Source organism: Anabrus simplex, chromosome 2 (assembly GCF_040414725.1).
Source record: "Anabrus simplex isolate iqAnaSimp1 chromosome 2, ASM4041472v1, whole genome shotgun sequence".
NCBI classification, from domain to species: Eukaryota; Metazoa; Arthropoda; class Insecta; order Orthoptera; family Tettigoniidae; genus Anabrus; species Anabrus simplex.
In genome coordinates, this window is record NC_090266.1 from 1118380725 (window position 1) to 1118402013 (window position 21289).

At 37.3% G+C, this 21289-nt stretch overlaps 1 protein-coding gene across 1 annotated transcript in view; it reads right to left on the reverse strand.

The window, feature by feature from the left end:
• pkaap (A-kinase anchoring protein pkaap) overlaps positions 1–21289 on the reverse strand; it is a 217149-nt gene that overhangs the window by 127664 nt on the left and 68196 nt on the right. The window contains exon 6 of the mRNA XM_067139711.2: positions 12994–13138. Within this exon, the coding sequence (XP_066995812.2) occupies positions 12994–13138 (145 nt within the window). The remainder of the gene's footprint in view (positions 1–12993; positions 13139–21289) is intronic.

Consider the following 21289-nt stretch of genomic DNA (forward strand, 5'->3'; position numbering starts at 1 on the left):
CTAGCGGTGATAACGATTGCGCGATAATCAAATGTTCGCGATAAAGTTGTGTATTTAATAAGGATTTCTTTCTATACAATAGTTTTATCTCATTTTTGAGCCAAAGGTTGTTGATTTTGTTTTGAATATCGTTAGATTTATGTTTCGGAATGTTTTTCCTTTCAGTCGATTTTAGAAATTTTGGCACTAGATTGGATCTTACACATTCTTTTAGGAATTGAATATCTTTTGAGATCTTGCTAATTTTTGTTTTAAGGTTTAGATACTTGTTTTTATTAGCCTGGTTGGCTTTATTATTACAAGTGATGACCCTTATTTTTTCGCATGGGATTCTGAGGAAGAAAACGCCATCTTGGATTCGGAGAAATGCGGTATCACTCCAGAGTTTTCTTCTTCAAATGGCGCCACCTAACCTAACTGTGTCATGAAAACATATTTGATACGCATGTAGAGCAATGAGCTATCCTCTCTAAAAATTTGCATGTGAATAGCCTTTCCGAAATGTAACTAGACGTGAGAAAATATGAACTATCCTCTGGAATCAGTTATGTACTCTGCCATATCTTCAGGTGTACCACATTCTTACTTAATTTCAGTATATAACATTAAACTTAAGAAATCGTTTACTTCAGCCGTTATTTTTAACGAGTTAACAACTGCTATTGGCCACGTTATTTACGCATTTATTACGAAAACTAGTTATTCTATTCATTCGAATTTTCTTTAGAGAATAGCAGTCGTTGAGTCAAGACCAAGATATTGTAGTTGGTCTTGGTTGAGTATTACTGAGCGACTACAACATCGCAAGTGATGAAAATCATTTTTCGTCCGTATTGAAAGTTTCATAAACTGTATATAGGATAATATTTTTTTGTTTATTTCCACCTATTGAACACATTACAAGATGTTGGCATTTACTTTAAAACATTATTCAGATGAGACATGTTTCGCCTCCTACTGTGAGGCATCCTCATTCATTATCAAAAACCTTATTATTTTACCAGGCATCTGGTTAAAGATATTCAAAAATGTGTTTGATGATTATAAGAGATGTAAGATTTACGTTTGTTATAAACATGTTCATGAAGTAACTAAAAATCTAATATATTGATAAAAACATATGTAGTTCTTTATTGAATAGGACTTGTTTGATTGTACTATAGTAAAAGAAGGTGGCTTGAAGCCGTAGTCATTAATAGATGTCTAATATATAGTGGAAGGCATAAAATATCAGTTCTATGAGAATATACATTACATTCAATTGATACTAAAAACTAGTGGATTCATAGGTAGTACATATAAAATGTTCAATGAAATAACTAAAGATCTAATAAAATGATAAACACATATGTAGTTCTTTGTTGATTAGGACGTCGTATGATTGTACGGCTTAAAGCCGTAGTCATTAATAGATGTCTAATAAATAGTGGAAGGCATATGAAATCAGTTCAATGAGAATATATAATACAATCAATTGATACATAAAAACTGGTAGATTCATAAGCAGTACATTTAAAAATGAAGGCATCATTTGACTATAAAAGACAGTTGATGGCTTAAAGCTGCAGTCAAAGTTTAAAGTATAGGTCAATAACTGCTAATATATGGTAAAAAGATACAAGTCAAAATATAAAGCTTAGTATAAAAAATATGAAGGAAAAACATTCCAATTGTTTGACAAAAGTTACTTGACGTTGGCATGCATTTGTCCGTGATATTTATTGGTCAACAGTTCGTAGGTTATTTTAGATTTATTCGACAAGATTGCATTGACAAGAAGTTCAAGATGTTTATAGTTGGCCTAATTTGTATTAAGTCATCAAGAAAGTTGCAGAGATGATGATGGGTGGAAATTCTCAACGTTGATTTGGTTTTTTGACGTGAAGGTTGGAGAGCTGTTGTGTTCTTCTTCGATGACAATATATTTTATAAAACGTTGATTTTAATAATTTATACTATTGAAGAGTATTATGGAAGTTTGAAGAGGCTGTTGAATTATTGTTGTTATAGATTGGTTCTGAAATGAAGAAGAAACTGTAGTTAATTTTGACGAGAATGAAAGAAAACACGGGAAGGTTTTGTTTAAGTGTTGTTAGTGAGAAAATGTTGGTGCTTACCTATGGCGTTGTAGGCCCGTTTGACAAGCTGTGTGAGGCGCTATTAGGATAATAATGGTCACTAACGGTTTTTACTCCTTGTGTTGTACGTATGTCGTCTGGCCAGAGGGGGATGGGTAGGAGGGGGCGGAGTTGTAGGCTTGTGATTCGTGAACGGGAGGGAGTTGTGAATAGTAGGGGAAAAAGCGGAGGGGCGTGTATCATTTATTGGTTTATGAATGGCGCGTGGAGGGAAATTACGTAAGATGGGAGGGGGAGGGGGGTATGATGTATTTGTTGACGTAGGGGTGTTTGTTGATACTGTTTTGAAAATATTAAAAAAACTTTTTGTCCTGAAGGTTTACATTATTGAATAATGTTACTATTTGGTCATATAAAGGGCTTCTATTGTCTATTGGATCATTTAAATTCTTATTAGCATTGAATTTTTGGTCCAAAAATATGTATAAATTTTCGAATTCGGTCATAAGTCTACCTTTTTTTATTGTTTTTAAAATTTGAAGGTCCTGTTCAATTGTGGTAAAGTTGTGCCCCGTTTCTTTCATGTGATTGCTCATTGCTGAGTGTTTATTATGTTTCTGAGCATTGAAATGATCTGTGTTCATAACTAGCGTTGAAATGTTCTGTGTTCATAACTAGGTTCGCAGAACATTTCAATGCTCAGAAACATAATAAACACTCAGCAATGATCAATCACATGAAAGAAACGGGGCACAACTTTACCACAATTGAACAGGACCTTCAAATTTTAAAAACAATAAAAAAAGGTAGACTTATGACCGAATTCGAAAATTTATACATATTTTTGGACCAAAAATTCAATGCTAATAAGAATTTAAATGATCCAATAGACAATAGAAGCCCTTTATATGACCAAATAGTAACATTATTCAATAATATAAACCTTCAGGACAAAAAGTTTTTTAATATTTTCAAAACAGTATCAACAAACACCCCTACGTCAACAAATACATCATACCCCCCTCCCCCTCCCATCTTACGTAATTCCCCTCCACGCGCCATTCATAAACCAATAAATGATACACGCCCCTCCGCTTCTCCTACTATTCACAACTCCCTCCCGTTCACGAATCACAAGCCTACAACTCCGCCCCCTCCTACCCATCCCCCTCTGGCCAGACGACATACGTACAACACAAGGAGTAAAAACCGTTAGTGACCATTATTATCCTAATAGCACCTCACACAGCTTGTCAAACGGGCCTACAACGCCATAGGTAAGCACCAACATTTTCTCACTAACAACACTTAAACAAAACCTTCCCGTGTTTTCTTTCATTCTCGTCAAAATTAACTACAGTTTTTTCTTCATTTCAGAACCAATCTATAACAACAATAATTCAACAGCCTCTTCAAACTTCCATAATACTCTTCAATAGTATAAATTATTAAAATCAACGTTTTATAAAATATATTGTCATCGAAGAAGAACACAACAGCTCTCCAACCTTCACGTCAAAAAACCAAATCAACGTTGAGAATTTCCACCCATCATCATCTCTGCAACTTTCTTGATGACTTAATACAAATTAGGCCAACTATAAACATCTTGAATTTCTTGTCAACGCAATCTTGCCGAATAAATCTAAAATAACCTACGAACTGTTGACCAATAAATATCACGGACAAATGCATGCCAACGTCAAGTAACTTTTGTCAAACAATTGGAATGTTTTTCCTTCATATTTTTTATACTAAGCTTTATATTTTGACTTATATCTTTTTACCATATATTAGCAGTTATTGACCTATACTTTAAACTTTGACTACGGCTTTAAGCCATCAACTGTCATTCATAGTCACATGACGCCTTCATTTTTAAATGTACTGCTTATGAATCTACCAGTTTTTATGTATCAATTGATTGTATTATATATTCTCATTGAACTGATTTCATATGCCTTCCACTATTTATTAGACATCTATTAATGACTACGGCTTCAAGCCACCTTCTTTTACTATAGTACAATCAAACAAGTCCTATTCAACAAAGAACTACATATGTTTTTATCAATGTATTAGATTTTTAGTTACTTCATGAACATTTTTATAACAAACGTAAATCTTACCTCTCTTATAATCATCAAACACATTTTTGAATATCTTTAACCAGATGCCTGGTAAAATAATAAGGTTTTTGATAATGTCTGAGGATGCCTCACAGTAGGAGGCGAAACATGTCTCATCTGAATAATGTTTTAAAGTAAACGCCAACATCTTGTAATGTATTGAATAGGTGGAAATAAACAAAAAATATTATCCTACATACAGTTTATATACAACATCGCATTCGAATGTCGACGAGAGAGCTCGCAAATGCACATAATGAGAAAACCATACCGTACCATAGATGATCGATCGCAATTTGTGGCAAAAGTTTCGGTTTCCTTATTCAAACAGCGTCACTTATCCTAACTTAACCGTACTATACATATGATGAAAACATACTTCAAGCACCTCTAGAGAAATTATAAACTTTCTCGCTATAAATTTACATGATAATAAACTTTCCGTAATTTAACCAGACGCGATAAAATATAAACTAACCTGTGAAATCAATTATGCACTTTGCCATATCTCGAGGTGTATCTCATTTTTACTTAATTGCAGTATTTAGCATTAAAATTAAGCAATCGTTTAGTCAGCCTTTATTTTTAATGAGTTAAGAACTGTTATCGGACATGTTATTTAAGCATTTATTAAGAAAATATGTTCCCTTCCATTTTGAATTTTCTTTACGGAAGAGCAGTCGACGGGTATTACTAATAGACTCTGACATCGCCTTCGAATGTCGACGAGAGAATTCGCTAGTGGACACAGCAAGGAAACGATGCGAAGATAATCGATTGCATGCATCATAATGGCTGGTGTACATAAACATCGATAACGGAAAAAATCGTGCGCGCTTAATCGCTCGTAATAACGGATGCGTCAGTGATAGGGCTGTCGCTGTAACCGAAGGATAATATACAGTTTAACAAAGGAATTTTGAAGGCACATCAAAATATTGTCGGCATAACGGGGTTCTCGTTATAAGCAGTACTCGCTATAACGGACTTCTACTGTATCTCCCTTAAACTCCCCAACTCCTCCCTCATACTCCTTAATGCCTGGCCACACCCACAGTTCTTATACTTGCACTCCTTACCCATTCTTTATGGAATAACGAAAAGGAAAGGAAAAATAAAATAACTTATTCTGTGCAAAAAAAAAAAAAAAAAAATTATTGTCTAGGATAGTACACAAAGATCACATGGCAATAAGGTAATTAATATAGGCTACTACTACACTACAATACTACTTAGTTGTGCTAAATTCTTATCCTACAACTGCTGTTAATTACTGAAAACTGAAAGGAATACACAAGAATTACACAATTCTAAACTGCAATTAAATCTACCCTAATTACTACAACAGAATTCTAGTAAGAGTTACTACAGATACTTCTAAAGTACTACACAAATATTTCGAAGTAATAGAATAAGCACACTAATTTTCAATAAGATACTACAATACACTACAATAATTTTAAACTATGTTTAGACGTATCCTAATTACAACAGGTTATTACTTAGCACAAACAGAAATGGAAATTACAATTATAGTGGGAAGACAGGGATGAAACAGCTTCACAGATAATTGGGCTGCAGTTGAGAATTGATGGCAGAATGAGTTCTTGTTTCAAGGTACGTACAGAGGTTAGACAAGGCTGTAATCTTCCACCTTCGTTGTTCATAGTTTTCATGGATCATCTGCAGAAAGGTATAAAGTGGCAGGGAGGGATTCAGTTTGGTGGAAATGTAGTACGCAGTGTGGCCTATGCTGACAACTTTGTGTTAATGGCAGATTGTGCCGAAAGCCTGCAGTCTAATATCTAGGAACTTGAAAATAGGTGTAATGAGAATGGTATGAAAATTACCCAATCCAAGACTAAACTGATGTCAGCAGGGAAGAAACCCAAGGGAACTGAATATCAGATTAGGAAGACAAAGCTGGAACAGGTAGATCATTTCAAGTATTTAGGATGTGTGTTCTCCCAAGATGGAAGTATAGTGAGAGAAATTGAATCAAGGTACAGTAAAGCTAATACAGTGAGCTCACAGTTGCAATCAACACTATTCTGTAAGAAGGAAGTCAGCTCCCAGACAAAAATATCTTTACATCAGTCTGTATTAACACATTGGAGACGCCGCCCGTAGTTTCTACGGGCGCGTGATTTCATTGCTACTGACGGCGCTCTGAGAATCTACGAGCGTATGTTTTTACTGTGGCTAGGAAGAGAAGGCACTGTTCCAGCAAGCTCTTATTTCACCAGGACACTGTCAGATGCTTCTAGTGAGCATACTGTTTATTACTTATGAGATGAAGTCAAGAGCACTTCTTTCAAAGCATTGATAACACAGCTGCGTTCCAACATAGCCAGTGGCTGCGTCATCACTCACTCTCAGCTGTGAAACGAGCGGGGAAAGTACGCGCGTATGGACAGGAAGAGAGTGTGTTTTGGGAGCTTGGCGTATTTGTGTCATCTTTGTGGCTATTATGTCTAATTCAAGCGCACAAAATTTAGACTATGAATCCATATTGGATGTTCTTATGAAAGACCCTGGTTCTGAAATGGAAGATAATGGTAACGATTTCATACAAAGTGACCATGATGATTCCGACGCTTCATGCAAGTACACTTATTATTTAGCTAATTTCAAATAGGTACAAAGTGGGTTCTGTAATATAGTTTTATTCCGGGTCCCTAATGATTTGGGTTGTTTCCTGTGTACAGATGACAATCTGCAGCAACCCAATGTAAGCCCGTCGTCAAGTTACGAAATGCGGGAAAAACATCAAAACAAAGGGAGGAAGCATGCAGTTCAGAGACCCGCTATTGATGATGGATGGTCATCTACTGATAATCTTCCTCAATTACCAGTATTTCAAGAAAAAAGTGGAGTCAGAATTCCAGTGGATAATAACAGTGATGCATGGGAATGTTTTAGTAATTATCTGAACGTAGATATTTTTAGGGACATAAAATCAGAAACAAATCGTCATGCAAGCGATGCAATAAAAAGGAAAAGAAATCACAGTGAACAGATAAAGCAAATATCTCTCTTTGGCTCCTGGACTACAGTTACATTGAGGTAGATATATAACTTCTTCGCAATAATCATTCACATGTGTGTGGTTGTGAAGCCAAAGTTGACAAATTATTGCGCAAAATCGCTGATTCTTCAAGCTCCTTTCCCGAGGTCACTCCTATCTAGGGATAGATTTCGAGCGATTTTGTCATTTTTACACTTGAATGACAATCGAACCTATGTTCCGAAAGGTCAACCCGACCATGATCCCCTGCATAAGATTAGACCGATATATGACATTTTATTAGAAAATGTAAAGAAAATTTCTATCCCACTGAAAATTTGACAGTTGATGAGGGCATATGTCCTTTCCGAGGCCGGGTAGGGTTCCGTGTTTACATAAAAAATAAGCCAAACAAATATGGAATCAAGTTTTACATTGTCAGTGATGCAGAATCTGGTTACGTTTGCAACTGCGAAATTTATACAGGGTCGGCTGGGGGTACAAACAACATGGTTCAGGAACTAATAAATCGGTTATGTGGTCCTTATTTCAACAAGGGCCACACTATTTATATGGATAGATTCTTTACTAGTGTCCCATTGTTTGATCATTTGTGGAGCAGAAAACAATGACAGTTGGCACTGTTCAAAAAAATAGGAAAAACCTACCGACAATTTTCAAAGCAACTAAATTGAGAAAGGGTGAAGTGTTATTCAGATGTAAGCAACATTCACTTGCACTCAAGTGGAAAGACACAAGGGATGTTTATTTTCTTTCATCAAGACATGGGGCAAAAATGACAAGTGTTCAGGTAAAATGTAAGGGAGGAAACATAAAACAAAGAAAAGCCCGATGTAGTATTAGATTACAATAAAAATAAAACTGGAGTGGATCATGGGGATCAGTTCCTTAGTTATTATCCATTCCAACGTAAGCAACTGAAATGGTGGAAAAAAGTATTTTTCCATACCTTTTGCATGGCTATTGTAAATTCCTTCATAATTTACAAGAAAACATGGTCAAATCCAAAGAAAGCACATTTAGAGGGCTTTATGATTGAATTAGCAAGTAAGTTCGTGGAAATGGGAGGCAATGACAATCCAGTACCCAGCGTGAGTAATATCACAAATTCTGCTGCGCGACTCACTGGGAGGCATTTTGCTGAAAGAATTCCGCCCACCACAGGAAAGCAGTATGCATCTAGGTACTATAAAGTACGTTCAGACAAAGGGCAAAAGAATAATGGAAAGAGAATTAGGAGGGAAACGTGATGGTTCTGCGCATTTATGATATTGGTTTGTGTATGCCGGATTGTTTCAAGGCCTACCACATTAAAGCTAATTACTGCTTGTAAACAATGATACCCGTGCCAAATGATCTCGTAGGCTAGACTATGTATATATCAGTAGTATGTTTTAGTTGATTTGTTCTCAATATTTGCAAAATTTTAAAATATTAACCTGACTAGTATCCATAGCAACATCAGGAAAAAGAAAATTTGCTTGTAAAACATACCATGTTCATAAATATATAAAAAATAAACCCATGTACTATTATAATAATTAAAACATATTTTTGTGAAGAGGAACATCAGGTCTTTCTAATAATTCCAACAGTTTTTATAACCATCACTTTACCTAACCGTTAAAAAAACTTTTAAAAGTGTTGAAAATCCTGAGATTTCTGGAGGATAGCACGTTCAAATATGGCCGTCTCCAATGTGTTAAGACCAAATTTGCTTTACAGGAGTGAAAGCTGGGTGGCCTCAGGATATCTTGTTCATGGGTTGTCAAAGTAGGAGTTTTAGGCAGTACCATATGGTTGACATTGAAAGCATGACGAAGTTTTTAAAAAAAATTATGTTCAGTGGAGATGGTAAATAATATAAAGAGCTTATGGGATGAATTTAAATCAGTTGTTGAGTGGTGTAAGAACAGGTATGTACATTTAAAGGTGGTAAGCAATGACAAAGATTCAGTACATGATAATAGAGAGATAAAGAGATTAAGGAGGAAGTGCAGGTTGGAAAGAAAGGAAGTGTATATATGAGGATTTATGGGAGGCAGAAGTATTTAGTCATCAGTATGTCAAGATAACTTGATATAAAGATCATGTCCACGTAGAGGAACTGACTCAATATTGGTGAAGTGCTGAAATTTCCCTCTGAAAATAAAGATATTTACAAAAAGATACAAAAACTGAAAGCTAGAAAAGCAGCTGGGACTGATAAGATTTCTGGGGATATACTATATAATGAAGGCAATGGATTGGGACATGGTGCCACATCTACAATATTTATTTGATTACTGTTTACATGAAGGAGCTATACCAAATGAATGGAGAGTTGCAATTTTAGCTCCAGTATACAAAGGGTAATAAGACTTAAAGCAGAAAATTACAGGCCAGTCAGCTTGACAAGTGTTACATGTAAGCTTTGGGAAAGCATTCTTTCTGCAAAACTACTAATTGGTCTGATAGAAGACAGGCTTAGGTTTAGGAAAGGTTATTCCTGTGAAGCTCAACTTGAAGGATTTCAATACGATATATAGCAGAAATTTTGGATTCAGTAGGTCAAACTGATTGTATCATTATTGATCTATCCAAGGCATTGGACAGGATAAATCATGGAAGATTGACAAGGAGGAGGGCTATTGAAATAGACAAAAAAGTGACCAAATGGGTGGCTAAATTTGTCAGAAATAGAACTCAGATTATTAGAGTAGGTGAAGAGTTATCTGCTTCTGTAATAATTAAGAGAGCAGTCCCACAAGGCAGTGTTATTGGACATCTGTGTTTTCTCATACATATATAAATGAGTAAGGAACTGGAATCCCGGTCTTTGCAGACGATATTATACTGTACAGAGTGATAAATAAGTTACAGGGTTGTGAGACACTGCAAAAAGACTAACAAAGTTGTGAGTTGGAGAGCAGGCAATGGTATGATGATTGTTGTTTGAGTCATCAGTCCATAGACTGGTTTGATGCAGCCCTCCATGCCACCCTATCCTGTGCTAACCTTTTCATTTCTACGTAACTATTGCATCCTACATCTGCTCTAATCTGCTTGTCATATTCATACCTTGGTCTACCCCTACTGTTCTTACCACCTATACTTCCTTCAAAAACCAACTGAACAAGTCCTGGGTGTCTTAAGATGTGTCCTATCATTCTATCTCTTCTTCTCATCAAATTTAGCCAAATCGATCTCCTCTCACCAATTCGATTCAGTATCTCTTCATTCACGATTCGATCTATCCATCTCACCTTCAGCATTCTTCCATAACACCACATTTCAAAAGCTTCTATTCTCTTTCTTTCTGAGCTAGTTAACATCCATGTTTCACTTCCACACAATGCCACGCCCCACATGAAAGTCTTCAAAAACATCTTTCTAATTCCTATATCATTGTTTGAAGTGAGCAAATTTCTTTCCTTAAAAAAGCTCTTCATTGCTTGTGCTAGTCTGCATTTTATGTCCACCTTACTTCTGCAATCGTTAGTTATTTTACTACCCAAGTAACAACATTCATCTTCTTCCTTTAAGACTTCATTTCCTAATTTAATATTTCCTAAATCACCTGCCTTTGTTCGACTGCACTCCATTACTTTTGTTTTGGACTTATTTTCATCTTGTACTCATTACCCAAGACTTTGTCCATACCATTCAGCAGCTTCGAGATCTTCTGCAGTCTCAGATAAAATAACAATATCATCGGCAAATCTCAAGGTTTTGATTTCCTCTCCTTGGACTGTGATTCCCTTTCCAACTTCGTCTTTGATTTCCTTTACTGCCTGTTCTATGTAAACAATGAAAAGGTGGGGGGACAAACTGCAGCCTTGCCTTACTCCTTAATGGATTGCTGCTTCTTTTGCAAAGCCCTCGATTCTTATCACTGCAGACTGATTTTTGTACAGATTGTAGATAATTCTTCGTTCTTGGTATCTGACCCCTATCATCTTCAGAATCTTAAATAGCTTGGTCCAATCAACATTATCGAATGCCTTTTCTAGATCTACGAACGCCATGTATGTGGGCTTGTCCTTCTTGATTCAATCCTCTAACATCAGACGTAAAGTCAGGATTGCTTCACGTGTTCCTACATTTCTTCTGAAGCCAAATTGATCTTCTCCCAACTCAGTTTCAACTTGTTTTTCCATTCTTCTGTAAATAATACGTGTTAAAATTTTGCAGGCACGAGATACTAAACTAATGGTGCGGTAGTTTTCACACCTGTCAGCACCAGGTTTCTTGGGCATAGGTATAACAACATTCTGCCGAAAATCAGATGGGACTTCTCCTGTCTCATACATCCTACACACTAAATGGAATAACCTTGCCATGCTGGTTTCTCCTAAGGCAGTCAGTAATTCAGAGGGAAACTCATCAATTACAGGTGCCTTGTTCCTATTTAGGTCACTCACAGCTCTGTCAAACTCTGACCTCAAAATTGGGTCTCCCATTTCATCAGCATCACAAGATGCTTCATGTTCCAGAACCAAATTATCTATATCTTTACCTTGATACAACTGTTGGATATGCTCCTGCCATCTTTCTCCTTTGTCTTCTTTCCCTAGAAGTGGCTTACCATCTGAGCTCTTAATATTCATACACCTAGATTTCCTTTCTCCAAAGGTTTCCTTGATTTTCCTGTACTCAGCACCTACCTTTCCCAGGACCATACAACCTTCAACATCCTTGCACTTCTCCTTCAGCGTAAAAAGTCAGGTCATAAGTTTCACAAAGAGGATAAGTCCTCTCAGTTTTAATTACTGTGCTGATGGGCAGACAGTAACGCACGGGGTTCACTGCAAGTACATAGGTGTTAATATAACGAAAGATCTTCATTATACCTTTTATTAGAACCGATGGGGTAAGACCCCTCAATCCTCTCTTCAACCTTGGTCTAAGGTTTTAAAAACTTGCTTCCCTACTGCTGATTCTAATGTTATTAAAAGTATTTGAGCAATAAGTAAAATAGATAATCACATATATGGTTATGAGGGTATTTAGGGGTTGTAGTAACGATGTAAAGGAGAGGGCATACAAGTCTCTGGTAACACCTCAAAGTATGGTTCTAGTACATGGGATCCTCACCTGGATTACTTGATAAGAGCTCTGGAAGAGATTCAAAGGAAAACAGCACGATTTGTCTAGGTGATTTCCGACAAAGAAGTAGCGTTACTAAAATGTTGCAAACTCTGGGCAGGAGAGACTTAGGAACAAGGAGACAAGCTGCTCGACTAAGCAGAATGTTTTGAGCTGTCAGTGGAGAGATGGCTTGGAATGACATTAGTAGACGAATAAGCTTGGGAGGAGTTTTAAAGAGTAGAAAAGATAACAAAATGAAGATAAAGTTGGGATTCAAGAGGACAAATTGGGGCAAATATTTATTTATGGGAAAAGGAATTTGGGATTGGGATGATTTATCAAAGGAAATGTTTTGTAAACCACAACCTCTTCTACCTTGCTGGCCAATATTTTTCTTTTTCTGACCAATGGGACTCGAAACAGCTAACTGTGGTGTCAGGCCATATAGAAATGAAGCCTTAATGATCATGGTCAGCAGGCAAGATCGCTTTGTTTAAGCTACCATATTAAAATGATTGAAATACAAATTATAATGAATAAACAGTAATTTCAAAGCTGGACTAAGCCCCGAATGCTCCAAAAGATGAGATGCCCCTGTTCACAGATGCCCAAATTTTCCCTAATGCAAGCCAACATGATAGGAAGATGACAAAAGAAAATATATGCTAAGAGTGCAGTATATATGTACCTTGTCCAAGAACCGAAGAACAAGTCTGATAGGTCTTGCAAAGCAGTCAGGCAAAGGGCCTTCTTCTCGACATATATTATGCTCTATTTCAAAACGTATCATGTCATTGAAACCCAGTGGATTTGTGGCCTGCAGAGAAAAGTACCTGGAACAAGGAATGAGACATTAAACCTATAGGTCATGTAAGTGTTTGTATGAAGCTTGGCCATAACAAAAAAAGTCCATGTCAGATAACACTTATAAAATAAATGTCAGAACACTTTGCATTAAAATCTGTACAAAAATCTGATGGAAAAGAAAAAACATTAATAAAACAGCAACTCACAAAATTAGCATAGGAGGGGGGGGGGGTAAGATATATGTGATATGAAAACATTCAACAAATTTTTTTGAGGAAGGGATTTGATAAATTCCCTATATTATGATTTAAAAATTTTAAAAAATGACATACACACATGCATGCACACACGCACACAGGTATTTGCCTGCTAGCAAGCCAGATTCCCTAAAATCTAATCCTTACGAAGATTAAATTGTTGAACAAAAAGAACGAAATATCAGGCATCAGGGAGAGTAAAATTGATAACATGTTTCAAAAACGAAAGCCAAGAAATATAGTCAGAAATTGATCTGTGTTCTGCCCATGGCATAGCCAAGTTAAAACACCAGATCATGTGACATCTACGAAGTTAAGTAACATTGGGTGTGGTCACCACTCTGACAAGTAGTCCACCATGCTGTTGGCTATAGGAACAGAAAGGACACAGCTACCCTACTGCAAGTAAATTCCTGCTCGGAATCCCTGATCAGTGGTATCTGGCATAGCTCGGGGTACTGACTAAGTTGCCAACATCCAGAACGACCTCGAATTAGAAACTACCAGAATCCTCTACAGGCCTTTTTAAAGGGCACTTAGCGCTCGTCAGCAAGTCTGGAGTCTTCTTGAGTGAGTCGGCCTTCAGTGCGTCAACCGTGAGCACAAGCTGACAGTCCCGAGTCTGTAATGAGCCATTTGTGGGAATGTCCATCAGGCGGACATGCAGAGTTCAATGAGGGTTGCTACTGGGGACTATTCTGGAACAACACTGTGCTATGAAAAGCCATGGTGGGGACCAGGAGTTTGATGCACCAGTGTGCAGTGTGATCACCTGAGAGAGATTAACAATCAAGAGTGAAAATTGTGTCGAGTGGAAAACTTGAATGCGATTGAACTTATGATTAGCCGTAAATAGTAGTTCAATAAATGTAGCGGATAGTAAAGTACACTACCATTCTGTGTCGTAAATTTAGTTCTAAGAACACCAATAACACCCCACATTATTTTTACATTGATTACATCTAATATTTTGGAACCGAGAGGCGATTTTATGTACTTTCATGATTATGTTACTCATATAAAAGTGCGATTGGTCACGTCAAAGCAGCAGGATTCTGCACTAAACCATTTTACAATTGTTACCACTATCTGTTTGTGAAATTTCATGTTTTTGTTTATTTTGCCAACTATTTTAGTTATAATAGGTAAGATTCAATTTCATTTTACATGGTATAGTTGTGTTAATGAATGAGAAGTTCTTAATTTAAACAACAGTTAATTTATCTATGAACAGATCTACAGAACAGTCTTCAGGCTACACTATTTTTTTTGTAATCCACTACATTTATTGCGTGTAAAATGCCTCAAAGCAAAGGACGTTGCAGTCAACATAACATTTCTTACACTGTTTCCCGGTCACTTTACCGCATTCATTTGCTTTTCCCTCGTTTTGGGGTAGTGGGATACCCCATCAAAACGCACTTCTGGCAACACATGTAAGGATACTTTCATACTCAGTCTTCTTACATTTGGTTTGTCTGTCATCGTAATAACTTGAATCAGTAAATGGTACAGAACTAGCTGCTTCATCGCTAACATGATTCACTTTATTTCCACTCAATACACCATCCCGCACACAGACTGTACCATTTTCAGTTAGTTTTATACACACTAGTTCAGCACCAGCCCAAAGCTCATTGCCAGAGAGACTGTTTACATCCCCAGACGACTCGTCACCATCGCTATCCCCGATACTATGAAAAACATTTTCAGGTGGGTTCTATGTAAATACAACCATCTACGATTTCTTCTGATTCTCTCAGGATACTAAATATCTGCTCGACCATCAATCTGAGAAGAAGTGAAAACTCTGTATCAGTACTGAGGTAATACCATTTGAGCCCAATATCGACATATGTCGACGTAGAATTTTGGTGCTTTGCTAGAGAAAAACAACTATCAGTATGCCACAAATGAATTTAAAATGTGTTAAAACCACATTTCATTATTACGTTTAACACAACAGTCCAATTTTACCAATAAAAGTAACAATATAATAAAGTAATTCACACCACGACAGAAGAGTCATTCTCTTGACTGTATACAAAATGATATTTCACACACAGCCACTCAATAAGGCACAAAACTGAATGTGTCTTGTTTATGTTATTCAGTAAGTGACAAAGAGGAATTGTATATAATGCACCTCAAAAATATTCTTCCAGTTTACCAATGTAAGATTAATAACATTCAGATATTTATGTTGACAAATATAGACAGTGGGCACATATGGGTTAAGAAGGGATATTTTTAATGTTTGTCACTTTCATTATATTTATGCATTATCCTACATTAGAAGCCTGACAATGAAGACATATTTCTTTTCAAAACATTTACCAAGTGAGTTAGCAATGAGGTTTGAGTCGCACAGCAGAGAGCCCGCATTCAGGAGACAGTTGGTTCAAATCCCAGGCTGAAGATGGTTTTTCACTATTTCCTATTTTCACACCAGGTAAACACTGGACCTTGGTTGCTTCCTTGTCTCCTCCCATCATTGCCATAAGACATGTCTGCGTTGGTGCAAAGTAATATATATATGTACACCTTCGTTATAGACTGTTAAGCCTTTCAGCATTCAGTCTGCAAGCCTCAGCGAATTTACTAATCGCCATCACAATACTGGATTTAAACTAGTTCTGTGGCCTCGCATAGTTCTATACCCCTTTTCTTTAAATCGTTAGAAACCGAGTCCAACAATCGTCATCTTGCCCTCCCTCTACTCCTCTTACCCTCCATAACGGAGTCCATTATTCTCCTAGGTAACCTATCCTACTTCATGCACCTCACATGAACCCACCCACCGAAGCGGGTTTATGTGTAGAGCTTCATCCATCAAGTTCATTTCTAACTTAGCCTTTATTTCCTCATTCTGAGAACCCTCCTGCCATTGTTCCCACCTGTTTGTACCAGCAATCATTCTCACTACTTTTAGGTCTGTTACTTCTAACTTATGAATGAGGTATCCTGACTCCACCCAGCTTTCACTCGCGTACAGCAAAGTCGGTTAGAAAACAGATTGATGAAAGGATAGTTTTGTCTGGGAGATCACTTCTTTCTTACAGGATAATGTTGATCACAACTGCAAACTCACTGCATTAGCTTTACTGCAAATTCATTCAATCTTACTTCCATCTTGGGAGAACACACACATTAAATACTTGAAACGATCTACCTGTTCCAGCTTTGTATCCCCAACCAGACATTCAATTCTCTTGGATTTCTTACCTACCGTCATCAATTTAGTCTTAGAAAGGCTAACTTTCATACCATACTCATTGCACATATATTCAAGTTCCAGGATATTCGACAGCAGGCTTTTGGCACAATTTGCCAATAAGACCAAGTCATCAGCATAGGCCAGACTAATAACTACATTTCCAAAAAAACTGAATCCCTCTGCAGATGATCCATGAAAACTATGAATAACGAAGGTGAAAGATTACAGCCTTGTCTAACCCAATGTAAGTACCTTGAAACAAGAACTCATTCTACAGTTATTGATTATTTTTCGGTGGCGAAAAATAATTGTAAACAGCTAATGGATGTAACAGCACAACAAGGTGAGAGTGTGATGGAGACCACAGAGTAGTGGTGGCAAAATTGAAAATAGGTAAAATTGCGAGAGTAAAAGAAATAAGACAAGCAAATAAAAGTATGGAAATTAAAAAGATAAAAGAACTCGGGAGAAATTTTATGAGGAATTAAAACGGCAGCACATCCCCATATCAGAAATAGAAATTGTAGAAGAATGGAACAAATTTAAAAACGCTTTTATAAGCTGTGCACAGAAGATTTGTGGCAGAATGTTGATGAGAGTGAAAAAGGAGACACCTGGGCGGAATGAAAAAGTGACTGAGATTGTTAAACAAAAGAAGAAAGCTTGGCCTGAATGGAAAGAAGGAAGCAAGATTAATTATCAGAAAATTAAAAGTCGGTGAACAAGGTGGTAAATGAGGAAAATATTATTATTGCTATTTGTTTTACGTCGCATAGACACAGTAGGTCTTATGGCAACGATAGGATAGGAAGGGCCTTGGAAGTGGAAGGAAGCGGCCGTGGCCTTAATTAAGGTACAGCCCCGGCATTTGCCTGGTGTGAAAATGGGAAACCACGGAAACCCATTGACCCCACTATCTCCCGATTACTGGATACTGGCCACACTTAAGCGACTGCAGGTATCGAGCTCGGTATGAGGAAAAGAAAAAAATGTTGGAAGAGATTCACACAAGAGTTGGAAAAGGATGTAAATGGTGGAAAAGGGATGTTGTATGGATTGATAAAAAATAAGCGAAAAGGAAAAATCTACAAAAAAACAAGTGAAGGAAGAGAGTGGAGATGTAATAACAGACCCGAGGAGATAACAGGTGGAAAGATTATTTTGATAAACTCATGAATGTAAGAGATAATGCAGGAGACAGCATGGTGGTAAATCAGGCTGATCCAGAAATGGAGAGTGATAGTGCAATGGCAGAGATGGAAATAGCTGTTAAAGGAAAACGGAAAATGCAGCAGAGATGGATGAAATATACATGGAAATGATAAAGGCAGCAGAACGTATTGGTTATATAAGCTGCTAAGGTGTACATGGAGGGAAAAGCAAGTACCTGATGATCAGTGTAAAGGTGTAATAATACAAGTATTTAAACAAAAGTAACAGGAAGGTATGTGACACTTATCGAGGAATTACACTGTTGTCACAAGTAACCAAACTGCTGAAGAGAATAACAGAAAGGAGGATGAGAGGAAGGGTGGAAAGAAATTTAGAAGAAGAGCAGTCTGGCTTCTGACAGTGCAGGTCTACGATAGATCCTATATTTACTAAGAGATTACTGGTGGAAAAACAGTGGGAATATGGAAAAGATCTGGTGATGGTATTCCTTGATCTACAGAAGGCATACGACAGTGTTAATAGAAAAAAGGTGTGTGAATACCTGGAAAGAAAAGGATTACTGGACGAGTTGACCGTGCGGTTAGGGGCACGCAGCTGTGAGCTTGCATCCGGGAGATAGTGGGTTTGAACTCCACTGTCGGCAGCCCTGAAAATGGTTTTCCATGGTTTCCCATTTTCACACCAGGCAAATGCTGAGGCTGTACCTCAATTAAGGCCATGGCCGCTTCCTTACCACTCCTAACCCATCATCGCCATAAATCCTACGTGTCGATGTGTAATGCAAATTCTAAGAAAGAAAAGGAAAGAAAGAAGAGGATGAAGAAGGCAATCAAGGGAACTAGTGAAAGCAATGTAAGATTTGTTCCAGATGTATCCAGATTCCAGTGGGGAGAATAAATTGCTTTAGAAACCAAACTGGACGAAGACAGGCAAGTGTGTTGTCTCCATTTATATTTATAATGGTTATGGATGAAATTCTACAGGAAACAAAGGCGAGATATCGAGGGGATACAAAAATGTCGTTTGCAGATGACATAGTGATCCGGGGAGTCAACAACAGAGAAGTGCAAATCCAACTAGAGGCTTTAAGTGACGATATCGGGAAACATGGTATGAAAATCATGTGTGGAGAAGAGCAAAACTGTGGTGGCAAAAAGAGAAAGAGAAGGAAAAGGAATTACTAGTATCAGGGGACCGGGCAAGTTGGCCATGCGGTTAGGGTCGCGCAGCTGTGAGCTTGCATCCGGGAGATAGTAGGTTTGAACCCCACTGTTGGCAGCCCTGAAGATGGTTTTCCGTGGTTTCCCATTTTTGCACCAGGCAAATGCTGGGGTTGTACTTTAATTAAGGCCACGGCCGCTTCCTTCCAACTCCTAGGCTTTTCCTGTCCCATCATCGCCAAAAGACCTATCTGTGTCGGTGCGACGTAAAGCAAACAAAAAAAAAAAAAAAAAAAAAAAAAAAAAAATTATCAGGGGACAAAACCTTGAGGTTGTTGAATACTTGGGAAGTGAAATAAGTGAAATAACGTATTTACTCGCGTATCAGACCCCCCTTTTCCCCCCACTTTTACAGCCAAAATAGTAGAACCAAACCAAACACCATGGCACTACAGCCCTTGAAAGGCCTTGGTCTACCAAAAAAAGTAAAGGAGGGTCGATATGAGATAACCATATATTCAGCGAACACATGACTTCTAGGCTATAAAGAGCTACAAATTGTACATGTAAACATTCTACACTATTCTTTAACAAAATTATGAATGTATTTGAGATATACTGGCTATTTTCGTTGGAAGACTATTTCTAAGTGTAAAAAGACAATAAATGGTGAACATGACTTTTAGGCCTACATATAAAGTAAATATAGCCCATTTTAGTTACTCATATCACATCATTCATTACATCTCATTAATTCATATGGTGAGGCTGGCATCAGGAAGGGCATACGGTCATAAAAACTTGCTACAAAGATTCATCTCACTTCATACTCGACCCCGTAGAGAAAAGGGATGAGAGTATCATATTATATTATGCAATATTGATACAAAGAACTTAATGGCCAGTCATTTGTCTCTGTAGTTGACCAGTAGGCCTACAACACAGTAAACCTAATCACTGCTTTCATTTGAATTATTGTCTTGCACTGCCAATTTCTCTGCTAACAGCATGTCACCATTCCAAGTGTCATCTCCAGTGCCATCACGTCAGCGGCATCAGCCATGTACTGCAATCAAGAGCATTCGAGGTCCCGTCTTTTTAAAAAACGGTTTTGTTCCCGACTATAGAGTCCAAACAGTGTGAATGGTTTCTGGTAGTGGTCTCTGATATTCCCATTTGGTGTATGTGTAGCAGAAGCCACTCCTGAATAAAGCCATGCTGTAGAAAGCATGCCAAACCACCAGCTGATAACTAGCATACGATATGTTACGAGTTGTACTTCCGAACATAATACAAAGTGACTGGAAGCATTCTTTTGATAACTGTGGCTGTTGAAAGCCAGACCCTTTCTACATTTATCACATCAGGATTTACCTAAGCAGTCGTCAATGAGATAAGAGAGACTGCATTGTTTAGGTTAGGTATGCTATCGCCCGGACAGTGCCAAAAGTTCCACGACAGATAGAATAAAAATAAATAACAGGAAAGTTTGCCGCATTCATGGATATCTACAGATGTGACAGTAATGCGTTTTATCATCATAATGTTTAATTTTGTACGTTCAATGTCTCCATTTCTTATTAATGCACACCCTAGTAAGTTTTGTTTGGAGTCTCCGAAAATCGTTTAAAGTAAGTGGGGACATAAAATTAATATCATTATTTGTTAGTTACGTTAAAGAGTAAACAATCATTATAATTGAATAGATTTTATCACATTTTAAACGTATTTCTTTCCAAAAAATATCTATACTGGCCCGATTTACGAGATATTAAACGATCACTTTGCTAATGATCTCGCCAACAACCATGAATATTTCTGAACTGAAGTAAACTAGTTTCCTCATCCCGCGGTGGTGCAGCTCTTTAGACACGCACCCCGTGGAGGGTAGTTGCATGTACCATTTTATCGCATATCAACCTTCCTGCCATTCATAAATCTCTAGCAGTACGGTACCAGGAATCAAACTCAGACTCCCGCAAACAGCAGCTAATTGTGCTAACCATTATGCTGGCAGACATTGTACCGGTTGGTACACCTATACGCCGCACATTTAAATTTTCCACCTTAAAGTACTCCTCTATAGCTGAAATTCTGAACTTTAAAATTGAATTAATTCAACCGTTTATCTGAAGATGTCACTGTGTTAATTTCGAATTGTTTTTGTTTACTAATTATCAAGAAGTGTGGACATTCTCTCACAGATGTCTCTACCAAAAACTATGATCATGCACCCTGGTGCGAAGTGATGGAACTTTTCTTGAAGATATTTTATACTCATAAGTTTTCCTATAACTAAATTTTGGTCTTTCATTTGTAGGTTGGCAATATTAATCTTTCTTTCCGCCAGTTTTGAACTTAGCCAATCCT